We start from the raw sequence: 12,971 nt of genomic DNA on the forward strand, positions 1-12,971 counted from the left end.
TGATATCACTTTTCTTTTTATCTGATTAGTAATCAATTGTGCATATTTAAACATTTATGTTATTTGTTCATCTACTGAAGGACATTTATTGAAGGGAAATCTTAGGTTGTTTCATTTCCTGAATGGGATGGGTGACAAGGAACATACCTGAGCACACATCTATAGAATACAATGAGCCCTTTGGGCATTTGGCAAGGAAATATATAGCTGGGTTACATGGCAGAATGATTTCTAAATTTTCCCTTTTATTAAAAATAGATTCTTGGGAAACGGGCTGTGCACTACAGATCTGTGAACGTGTTTGGCATCGGCAACTAAACTTAGAAAACATTATGGCAGAGCAGGTGACCCTAACCCGGACCCAAATGTGTGGAATCCTGAGGGAAGAGTTGTACCAAGATGATGCTTTCCACCAAGCTGATACACACATATTTATCATCATGGGTGCATCGGGTGACCTGGCCAAGAAGAAGATCTATCCTACCATCTGGTGGCTGTTCCGGGATGGTCTTCTACCCAAAGACACCTTCATTGTGGGCTATGCCTGCTCACAACTCACAGTGGATGACATCCAAAAGCAGAGTGAACCCTTCTTTAAAGCCACTCCAGAAGAAAGACCCAAGCTGGAGGAGTTCTTTGCCCGTAACTCCTATGTAGTTGGCCAGTATGATGATCCAGCCTCCTATAAGCACCTCAACAGCTACATAAATGCCCTGCACCAGGGGATGCAGGCCAACCATCTATTCTACCTGGCCTTGCCCCCCACAGTCTATGAAGCAGTCACCAAGAACATTCAAGAGACCTGCATGAGTCAGACAGGCTGGAACCGCATTATAGTGGAGAAACCCTTCGGGAGAGACCTGCAGAGCTCCAATCAATTGTCTAACCACATCTCCTCTCTTTTCCGTGAGGACCAGATCTACCGTATTGACCACTACCTGTGCAAAGAGATGGTCCAGAATCTCATGGTGCTGAGGTTTGCCAACAGGATCTTTGGCCCTATCTGGAATCGAGACAACATTGCTTGTGTGATCCTCACTTTTAAAGAGCCCTTTGGTACTGAGGGTCGTGGGGGCTATTTTGATGAATTTGGGATCATCAGGGATGTTATGCAGAACCACCTCCTGCAGATGTTGTGTCTGGTGGCCATGGAAAAGCCTGCTACCACACATTCAGATGATGTTCGTGATGAGAAGGTCAAAGTTTTGAAACGTATCTCAGAGGTGGAAACTGACAATGTGATCCTTGGCCAGTATGTGGGGAACCCCAATGGAGAAGGAGAAGCTGCCAATGGATACTTAGATGACCCCACAGTACCCCGTGGGTCCACAACTGCCACCTTTGCTGCAGCTGTCCTCTATGTGAAGAGTGAACGGTGGGATGGGGTACCCTTCATACTGCGCTGTGGCAAAGCCCTGAATGAACGCAAAGCTGAAGTGAGACTGCAGTTCCGAGATGTACCAGGCGACATCTTCCACCAGCAGTGCAAGCGTAATGAGCTGGTCATCCGTGTGCAGCCCAATGAGGCAGTATACACCAAGATGATGACCAAGAAGCCTGGCATGTTCTTTAACCCTGAGGAGTCAGAGCTGGACCTAACTTCTGGCAACAGATACAAGAATGTGAAGCTCCCTGGTGCCTATGAACGCCTCATCCTGGATATCTTCTGTGGGTGCCAGATGCACTTTGTCCGTACTGATGAACTCAGAGAAGCCTGGCGTATCTTCACACCACTGCTGCACAAGATTGATCGAGAAAAGCCCCAGCCCTACCCCTATGTATATGGCAGCCGTGGCCCCACAGAGGCAGATGAACTGATGAGGAGAGTGGGCTTCCAGTACAAGGGTACCTACAAGGTAAACCCTCACAAGCTCTGAGCCCTGGAACTTCCGCCATCTGCACTCTGCCCCCTTCTGGCCACCCTTTCTGCATCTGCCCTTCTCACTATCTAACCCTATATTAGGACTGTTGACCCCATATTGGAAGGACTTTGGGACCATAGGCCTTAGATATACACTAGTCTCTGGGCTTGGGCCACCGTTCTGTCCTATGCTGCTGCCACTGCCACCACCACTGAGCCCAGCTCATTCCTCAAATATCAAGCATTCAAACCTCACTGTAATGTTTCAGGGCCACCACTGGCCCTATCTGAGCCACCCATCTTTCCACAAGACCTGAATAACCTCCTCCCGTCCAGCCCCCGCAAAAAGAATGCCTATCAGACTGTCCCTGGACTCCTTAAGACAGGAGTTAGGAACAATGGGGAGGAATCTTAGGCCTCAGAGGGACAATGACCAAACCAGACTTCCCAGAGGCTATGGGCAAGCTCCTCAAAACTTGAAGGAAATGGTCAAGGATACTCATGTGAGAGGACCTGCCCATGGTCACACTAGCCTCAATGCTACTAGACATTCCTCCTCACCAGCAGGAAGAGACATCATGCTGCCTAGAAATATTGGGGGGGGGGCTCTAGATGTCCCCTAACCAATTCCATACTCCATAGTCAACCTCATCCCACCTATGGACAGGCTCCTTGCCAAAGAAAGGTAAGAGCAGCAGCTAGAATTTTCCTACCCCAACCCTGCCATTAAATCCTCAAAACAGTTTAAAAAAAATATGTATCTTTTCTCATACAGTGTATCCTAATTACAGTTTCCCTTTCTCTATTCCTCTCAATCCCTCTCCACCTCCCCTCCCATAGTGATCCACTCCCTTTCTGTCTCATTAGAAAAGAACAGACTTCTAAGAAATAGCAACCAAACATGACAAAATAAAATATAGTAAGATAAAACAAAACCTATCACATTGAAATTGGACAAGGCAAACCAAAAGAACACAAGAGAAGGCACAGGAATCTGAGAGCCACTTCTCCGTACACTCAGAAGTCCCATAAAAATACTGAAATTAAAGCTGTATTATCTATGCAAAGGATTTGGTGCAGACTCATGCAGGCCACGTGCTTGCTGTTTCACAATCTCTTAGTTCCGTGGAATTTTTTTCCTTATGGTTGTAGTTTTTTGTTTGTTTGTTTGTTTGTTTTTGTTTTTGTTTTTTTCCTGACCTCCTCAAGCCCTTTGGGTCCTGCACACTTTCCCATATCTGACTATTTTCGTAATAACAACAAATATCTAGGCTGTCAAAAATAAAAAATTTGAATTCATATAAAATAATTTGGAAGGATCTATTTTATTGTTGCTATAACCTTTCAACCAATATGCGACTATAATTTGTTAAGTTAAAACTGTTTGTGACGGCTTTACTTCTTTCTAGTTTTTGCATTTAAAAGTAGTCCTATACTTTTGCAGATGTAGTTCATGTACTCTTGGTGATCCATAACTGACAGGGAGCCCACCAAGGAAGCTTTTTATGAAATTTTCAGTCTTAACATACTTCTAGTTATTAATATTTTTTGGTTCCATCAAAGCTTCGGCCATTTTCTTTGTCCCTAGGATGAAAGTAGATGAAGGCTTAGAACCTCTCAAATGACAAATGTTAAGCTTTGGGGGTTTGCCAGTTTTCATTTATAAAACTGAACTGAAAATGAGAACTCAATTTAGTTTTAAATTGAAATTGCATTTTCTTTTGAGTGAATGACTTCAATAGTTTCACAAGCTTAAGAAACATAAAACATATTCATTTCTTTCTGTAAACTGCCTTTGTTTGTTTTTCTCTTATGTCACTGCCTTGTCATTTGATTTGGATGTTCTTCACAACAGGGAAATATTAAACTTCTGCTGGATATAATATATACGTATTTTAGATAGATAGATAGATAGATAAATAGATGATAGATAGATAGATAGATAGATAGATAGATAGATAGATAGATAGATAGATAGATAGATCTCTGTATAAATATGTCTCTATATATCTATATTATACACATATATATTATATGAATGTTTGCAAGCATATGTATTACCATGTGTGTGCATACACATGTGCATGTATGTGTGTTTGTATGTGTGTGTGTGTGTGTGTGTGTGTGTGTGTGTGGTTTATGGCTTAAATATAGATAATTACTTCAAGTGTCTTTATTTTGAAGGTTTAATCCTTAAAATATGTTTATTAGAAAATACAGTGGGTCCTTAAGACACAGGACTCTTGGGGATGTCATAATAATGGAAAGCTTCCTGCCTTACAATCTGAAAACCTGGTTAGATATAGTCTCTAAATATATGTGTTTCCCCATGAGCTACAAAATTTTACATTGACATTACAAATTTATAGGCCAAATAACTATCTTGACTTCAAAAATAACTCTCTCAGATACTTCATTTAAGCAGCGGAGAGCTTGTTAATTCAACCTAACAACACATTTTAATGGACACTAAATTTGTGTGTTACTATTATGAAAATATGTGTTATTTCATGACATATGGAGTTTTTCAAGACATACAGTTAAATAAATATACCTCAAATTTTCTGCAGTATATGAAATTGTTAATATTTGGGTGCTTGCTGGGCAGTGGTGGCACATGTCTTTAATCCCAGCACTTGCGAGGAAAAGGCAGGTGGATTTCTGAGTTTGAGGCCAGCCTGTTCTACAGTGAGTTACAGGACATCCAGAGCTATACAGAGAAACCATGTCTTGAAAAACCAAAAAAAAAAAAAAAGAAAAAGAAAAAGGAAAAAAAAATTGGGTGCTTATCTTTGTTTACACTTAATATCACTGAAAAATTTAGATTGCAACCTCTAAGCCATCTGTGACTCAATGCCCATGTACTGTCTTTTATTGCTCCTTCAAATTTGTAAATATTTCTTTCTAACATCTTGAATTAATTTTTCTTCTTGGTATTCATTTTAGTGTTTTGCACATATAGAAATATTTTCTGAATGACAAACATGTATGTTAGGGAATAATTATCAGAAATCAATTTAGAGAACAGCTTTGTAGAAACAAGCTCCTGTGTATATTTATGTAATCAATATTTGATACAAAATTACAAATGAGATTGCTGTGTGTATCATCATATCAAAATCAAGAAACTTATTTTTGTTGAGACAGAATCTGTACTTAATCTGGTAATAATACAGATATTCTACATTGCCACAGGTATGATCCACTTAAATACTCTCCTATGTAAGCATAAGACTGGTATTAAATTATACTGTATATAATTAACTCCAATGCATAAATTTATATTTTATTTCATGATGTCATATTTTCCTTTTGTAGAAATAGCCAGTCTTGTCAAATTTTGTAACATTATATTTTATTCTGTGTATTACCTCTTAGGGTCAAGCAATCTTCCAATGTGCATAGAAGAAATATAGATGCTGGTTAAAGTCACTTTAATAGAGGATAGATTAAGGCATTTTAACTTTATATTTTCAGTTTTTAGAAAGCAAAATGTATGTAGGAATAGCCTGGAGAGAAATGCATCTAAGTATTGCCTTTCCTTAATTTTTAGTGACCGTAAAAAAGGGAAAATTTTGGTTAAAAATAAAAAAATACCTTTAGCAAAAAATAAAATTTAAAAACCATGTTCAGAGTTAAAAACAACAATATTTCAATTGAAGAATTAATTTAAGTTGTTTTTCCTCACTACAAAGATAGCTGACCTAATTTACTTTTTTGTAGATCAATCTTCTAACATTTTAATTAGAGTTCTTAAAAGCTTTCAGCATTTACAGTTCATTACAATAAAACCAAGTTCTCTGGACACTACTCTAATCAGAAATTCTGTTCATGGATCACAACATTATATTACTGCCAAATTACCAACTGGTGCAAAGATTAATTAATATGGTGCTGTTTCTGATAAAGTATTTCTTTTGCTTCACTCATCCTGTGTACATAATGTTTTCCTGAGTTCTGATACATAGGATGATTCAACAATTCCAAACCCTGGAATTTGTGTAAATTCTTTCCTTTGAAAGTAAAATTTGAAAATGTCACTTTTAGATAATAATAAAATTATCAATGTCTTTATAATCATTTATTATGTATTTTTGATAGTGTATCTGCATATTGAAAGCCCATTAAGGATTTGAAAATTAAGGTGCTTAATGATTAGATTTAATAATGCAATTAAAACAAATGTGAAATTCCCTTTAACATGAAGCAGAGTATGTTATTTCAAGCATGATGATACTAAATAAAATGACATTACTTTCAGTTATGGTTGAAAGTATTTTTCATGTATACTGTGTGCAACTATGCAACTTTAAAGGGATTATTCTCATAATTTAGGGAATTTTTGTGTGCACAGAAAATTTTACTGATATATATATATATGTATATATATGTGTAGATATATATATACATGTATATATACATATGTATGTATACACACAAAAACAAATATAATACATGTACACTTACACATACACATTCATACAAATACACATATACATCACTCATACACACACACAAACACACAGATATATGTACGCATACTGCTCATGTTTCTTTCTGGGCTGACTTTAAATGTCTGTGTAGTGTATGATTCTAATTTTCCTGCCATCCTATCCCTAATTCAGTGATTATGGATGAGTCCCACACCCAGGGTATGTCCTGCTGGAGACTGTAGGCATAATTTCATGGTAACAAGCCAAGTACCCTTGATGACTGAAATGCATCCCTTATTCTGGAATTTTATTTTTGATATTTAAAATGTTATTATTGTTCACATCTGAAACTATTTAAGCAAGCAGACACATGCCAGCTTTTTTGTTTGTTTGTTTCACAATCACTAACCTAATTTTTAAAATATTTAAAAAAAAAACTTATTCTCTCATGTCAACTTTAGTAGTTACTGCTACTAAACAAATTAGATTATCTTTATTCTCCTTAACTATTGAGCTATTCATCTACAATTGATCTATTATTGAGCTATTACTGCAATGTTTTAAGTTACCTTATATGTGTAATAGCTCATAACAAATCTTGATACTTTTCACCATTTTATATTTTTAAGAATTCTATAGATATTTTCATGTATTTTTATTTTAAATCTTCATTTAAATTAAATTAAAGCAAACATCTAGCAATATAGTCCTGCTCTTGTATTTTATGAGAATTATACAGAATTTCATATAAATAGGTGGCATTTAAGATGTTTTAGGAAATAAAGTAAATTGTGTCAGTAATAAAAATTTGATTCTTAGGTGCATTTCAAGATCAGTTTGCATAACATTGTCATAAATTTTATTATAAATATGTACCAGATACTTTACAGTTAAATATATTTACTTCCAGTTTTATCCCAAGTCTAATAATTTTACCTATTTTCTATTTTGCTTAATTTTAACTAACAAAACTTTTCTGCACTGACAATAATAACAACTAAGATTTTATCATTTTTTTCTTTGGAGATTTGTAGTTTATATCCCATCTCAAATAGTTCTGAATTTGCTTTTATTCTTATCATTCATTCATTTCTACTTTTAAAAATATGTCAGTTTTACTTTATTAAAAGTTCTTTAGTTACTATATGCTTTTTAAATTAATTAATTAAAATTTGAAATTAATTTATTTTTTATATTCCATGTTTTTGTGTAGGATTTTATTGAATAAATTAATAGTCCTTACTTATGAAAGCACTGACTCTCCCTTGTTATTTATTCATTTCTGTGAATGCTCCTTTTCCAATCATTTTCATGCTTTATAAACTTCCTTTGTAACATTGTATAATTTTTAAATCAAGCATGTGTTTCATCAGTGGCTTTATTATCAATATCTATTTTCCCCAAATATTGGGTCCACTGAACAATCTTTTAATATCTACTATAGTTTTAATCTTTAAGATTATTTTGATGTTGGATTAATAAGGCATTATTTGTTGGTAGATTGCATTACTCCCATTTTTTTTTTTTACTAAAGGATTCCATATCTTGCTTTCATATATTGATCTTGAATGAAGTTTGTCACATGGCTGACAGTGCTCACCATGATAGTTCTGCCTACCCAAATAACACCCTTGTCCTTGGCATGAGAAATCTTAGTTTGAGTTGGTCAGGATACTCTAATTGACTCCCAAACCACTGCAGTACAGTATTCTTTCCCTTGATTTCTTCTTAGATACTGAAGGTAGTCTGGGCTGCTAGTGACAGAGAACACTGAGACAACAGGGCTCAGATTATTAGACACATAGAATCTGAAAGCACCCTTCCCGTAGTTTAGAATATATAGTATAAGCAAGCTTGTACAACCACTCTGGAAGTCAGTTTGGAGGCTCCTCAGAAAATTGGACATAGTACTACGGGAGGATCCAGCAATACCTCTCCTGGGCATATATCCAGAAGATGCCCCAACCGGTAAAAAGGACACATGCTCCACTATGATCATAGCAGCCTTATTTATAAGAGCCAAAAGCTGGAAAGAACCCAGATGCCCCTCAACAGAGGAATGGATACAGAAAATGTGGTACATTTACACAATGGAGTACTACTCAGCTATTAAAAAAATGAATTTATGAAATTCCTAGGCAAATGGATGGACCTGGAGGGCATCATCCTGAGTGAGGTAACCCAATCACAAAGGAACTCGCACAATATGTACTCACTGATAAGTGGATATTAGCCCAGAAACGTAGGATACCCAACATATAAGATACAATTTGCTAAATGCATGAAATTCAAGAAGAACGAAGACCAAAGTGTGAACACTTTGCCCCTTCTTTGAAATGGGAACAAAACACCCATGGAAGGAGTTACAGAGACAAAATTTGGAGCTGTGACGAAAGGATGGACCATCTAGTGATTGCCATATGCAGGGATCCCATAATCAGCTTCCAAATGCTGACACCATTGCATACACTAGCAAGATTTTGCTGAAAGGACCCAGATATAGCTGTCTCTTGTGAGACTATACCGGGGCCTAGCAAACACAGAAGTGGATGATCACAGTCAGCTATTGGATGGATCACACGGCCCCCAATGGAGGAGCTAGAGAAATTACCCAAGGAGCTAAAGGGAACTGCAACCCTATAGGTGGAACAACAATATGAACTAACCAGTACCCCGGAGCTCTTGTCTCTAGCTGCATATGTATCAAAAGATGGCCTAGTCGGCCATCATTGCAAAGAGAGGCCCACTGGACTTGCAAACTTTATATGCCCCAGTACAGGGGAACCCCAGGGCCAAAAAGGGGGAGTGGGTGGGTAGGGGATTGGGAGGGTGGGTATGGGGGACTCTTGGGATAGCATTGAAAATGTAAACGAGGAAAATACCTAAAAAAAAAAATATTAAAAAAAAAAAAAGAAAGTACCAACTGGAAGACAATGAAGCTCATAGAAGTGAATGTAAAAAATAAATAAATAAATAAATAAATAAATAAATAAACCCTTTAACTTAGAAAAAAATCAGTATGAAAGAAAATCCAAGGACAAAGTGGAGCAGGAAGCAAAATGTTTCTTGTTCCTTAGTTGAAGACTGCATTAAACAAGTTGTTGTAAATGAGGCAGAACTCCTTTTTCCATTTCTTAAAATTAGTAGTAGTCTAAATACTCAATTTAAGAAGTCATAATACCAATGATAGAATTTCTCAAAATATAACCATTTTCAATGATGAAACTAATCATGAAACAAATTTTGTTATAAGACTCATGGCCATAAAATGACTGTCGTATTTTTCCTTATTAAGAAAGAAATTATCTTATAATTAACAAAATGAATTTTAGAGCTGTTAGTATATGTGAGATAGTGAAATTACAAAGCTGCAGTATTATAATTTCATTATCAGCTCATTATTAACTTATTCCTTGCAGAAATGCATGGTAGATTCAAACATAGCCAATGCTAGATTGCAATCATCTTTTGATTGCTTTTGATCTTAATGTAATATCTGAGTAGATTTAAAATTTTAAGATTAAAATTCAAACTAATATCAAAATTAACAACTATTTCTAAAGCTATTATTAACTTGAACTATTTATGAAATTACATATATGACGACTGTATTGTTCTATACTAAAACTAAAATTGATTACCTGCATTGTTGGGTATGGGAGGTCATTGAAGTTACAGGACTCACTTTGCACTAATATTTTGCATTTTAGTTAAGATTTCAATATAAAAATAGATTCTGCTAAATAAAACTAAGCACTGTAATCCTAGTTTTATTTTCACATTCACATAATGAACAATATTCCTTTCCATAAATTAACTGGCATGCACTTTCCAAATAAGATTCTTAATTACAGTTGACACTTTTGGGCTTAGAGAGAGAGGAGCAGCCATCTGGTTTAAAAATTTACTAGCCACCTAAGAACTCAATGAAAGAGACTGTGAGGCAATTACAACGATATTTTAATTCAGTGTCATACTTAACAAGATAAGAGCTTGAGTCTACCAATCTATTTATTAGTAGGAATTCTGCAGTACTTAGAGCTATGTCTTTGTATAGATTTAATGACTCCAATACAAAACCACATCAAAAAAAAACAAGAAAAACACTAAAAAACTGATTAATAAAGATATCCAGAGGGTAGGCACAGCCCCTGGTTATTGGATTGGGACACCCACTCATATCCAAAACTTTAATCCAGAATTGTTCCTGTCTAAAGAAAATGCAGGGATGAAGAGTGGAATAGAGACTGAAAGAAAGGCCATCCGGAGATTGCTCCATCTAAGGGTCCATCTCATTTGTAAATGGCAAACCCAAACTCTATTGCTGATGCCAAGAAGTGCTTGCTGACAGGAGCCTGGAATGGTTGTCTCCTGAGAGGTTCTGCCAGAGCCTGACCAATACAGATGTAGATGCTTGCAGCCAATCATCAGACTGAGCATGGGGACCCCAATGGAGAAGTTAGGGAAAAGAATGAAGGAGATGAAGGGGTTAGCACCCTACTAGGAAGAACAAGAATATCAACCAACGAGAAACTCCAGAGCTTCCAGGGACAAAACCACCAACCAAAGAGTACACATGGAGGGACCTATAGCTCCAGCTTCATATGTAGCATAGGATTGCCTTATCTGGCATCAATGGGAGGGGATGTCCTGTGTAAGCTCGATGCCCCAGAGTAGGGCAATACTAGGACAGTGAGGCATAGGTGGGTGGGTGGTTACGGGAGCTCCCTCATAGAAGGGAGGAGGGGATGGAATAGGAGGTTTGTATAGGGGAAACCAGAAAGAGGAATAAGTGAGATAATATTTGAAATGTAAATAAATGAAATAACCAATAAAACACACAGATACACTCACACTCACACTCACACACACACAAATATTTTTTTTTTTTAGATTTAAAAGGTAAAACAATAAGCAATATGCCAATTTTTTTGAGAAAACTTACAGGTTCTTTCAAAATAAATTAAGCTTAGAACATATAATCTTGAGTAGGAGTGTGTGTATGTTTGTATGTGTGTGTGTTTTGAAGGTTCATAATTTAGTACAAATAAGTGAATAAGTCATGACAAGGGTGCTTGACATCTTTTCCTAATTTGGTTCTCAAGATAAATGATTCAGCATTTATCAGTCCTCTCACCAATGAGTAACTACAGGATACTTTAGAAACTATTCTTAACATAGTAAAAATTTAAAAACTCCAAATTATGATCACAACATTCAAATACTATGGACATTTTGTTAAGGATTATAACTAGACTTGTAAAATAACCTTGAGAGAACTTCACTGAAACTGTATGTAAAATTGTGTTAGTTTTCCACTGACCAATGAATAAAACAATTGTGACTAATAGAAAGATAGGAAAGACCCAATTCATCACTGACTGAAGTATGGCATTGGAAAGAGGATATCAATTGACTTCATTATCAACAAAATATATCTTTACATAGTGTAGTAAATGCTGGGATGTGTAGCATAACCAAGATGCTTTCCTTTGTGTCTGTAGATTAATTCAATTTCAAAGAAAATATGCCTAAAAACTTCAAGTCTCTGAAGAAAGAAATTATAGAAGATCTCAGAAGATGGAAAGATCTCCCATGCTCATGGATTGGCAGGATCAACATTGTAAAAATGGCTATCTTGCCAAAAGCAATCTACAGATTCAATGCAATCCCCATCAAAATTCCAAATCAATTCTTCAACGAATTAGAAAGGGCAATCTGCAAATTCATCTGGAATAACAAAAAACCTAGGATAGCAAAAACTCTTCTCAAGGATAAAAGAACCTCTGGTGGAATCACCATGCCGGACCTAAAGCTCTACTACAGAGCAATTGTGATAAAAACTGCATGGTACTGGTATAGTGACAGACAAATAGACCAATGGAATAGAATTGAAGACCCAGAAATGAACCCACACACCTATGGTCACTTGATCTTCGACAAGGGAGCTAAAAACATCCAGTGGAAGAAAGACAGCATTTTCAACAAATGGTGCTGGCACAACTGGTTGTTAACATGTAGAAGAATGCGAATCGATCCATTCCTATCTCCTTGTACTAAGGTCAAGTCTAAGTGGATCAAGGAACTTCACATAAAACCAGAGACACTGAAACTTATAGAGGAGAAAGTGGGGAAAAGCCTTGAAGATATGGGCACAGGGGAAAAATTCCTGAATAGAACAGTAATGGCTTGTGCTGTAAGATCGAGAATTGACAAGTGGGACCTCATGAAACTACAAAGCTTCTGCAAGGCTAAAGACACCATCAATAAGACAAAAAAACCACCAACAGATTGGGAAAGGATCTTCACCTATCCTAAATCAGATAAGGGACTAATATCCAATATATATAAAGAACTCAAGAAGGTGGACTCCAGAAAGTCAAATAACCCCATTAAAAAATGGGGCTCAGAACTGAACAAAGAATTCTCACCTGAGGAATACCGAATGGCAGAGAAGCACCTGAAAAAATGTTCAACATCCTTAATCATCAGGGAAATGCAAATCAAAACAACCCTGAGATTCCACCTCACACCAGTCAGAATGGCTAAGATCAAAAATTCAGGTGACAGCAGATGCTGGCGAGGATGTGGAGAAAGAGGAACACTCCTCCATTGTTGGTGGGATTGCAAGCTTGTACAACCACTCTGGAAATCAGTCTGGCGGTTCCTCAGAAAAT

The 12,971-nt window shown here is 36.5% G+C and overlaps 1 protein-coding gene across 1 annotated transcript; it reads left to right on the forward strand.

Annotated features, from left to right (window-relative positions):
* The first annotated feature begins 264 nt into the window (after nucleotides 1-264).
* On the forward strand, nucleotides 265-2,632 carry LOC110294683 (glucose-6-phosphate 1-dehydrogenase 2). The gene has a single exon (XM_021163068.2). The coding sequence runs from the start codon at nucleotides 333-335 to the stop codon at nucleotides 1,875-1,877; it is 1,545 nt and encodes a 514-aa protein (XP_021018727.1). The 5' UTR covers nucleotides 265-332; the 3' UTR covers nucleotides 1,878-2,632.
* Nucleotides 2,633-12,971: the final 10,339 nt, after the last annotated feature.

The sequence above is a fragment of the Mus caroli genome, unplaced genomic scaffold, assembly GCF_978045245.1.
Source record: "Mus caroli unplaced genomic scaffold, Mus_caroli_1 scaffold_4, whole genome shotgun sequence".
NCBI classification, from domain to species: domain Eukaryota; kingdom Metazoa; phylum Chordata; class Mammalia; order Rodentia; family Muridae; genus Mus; species Mus caroli.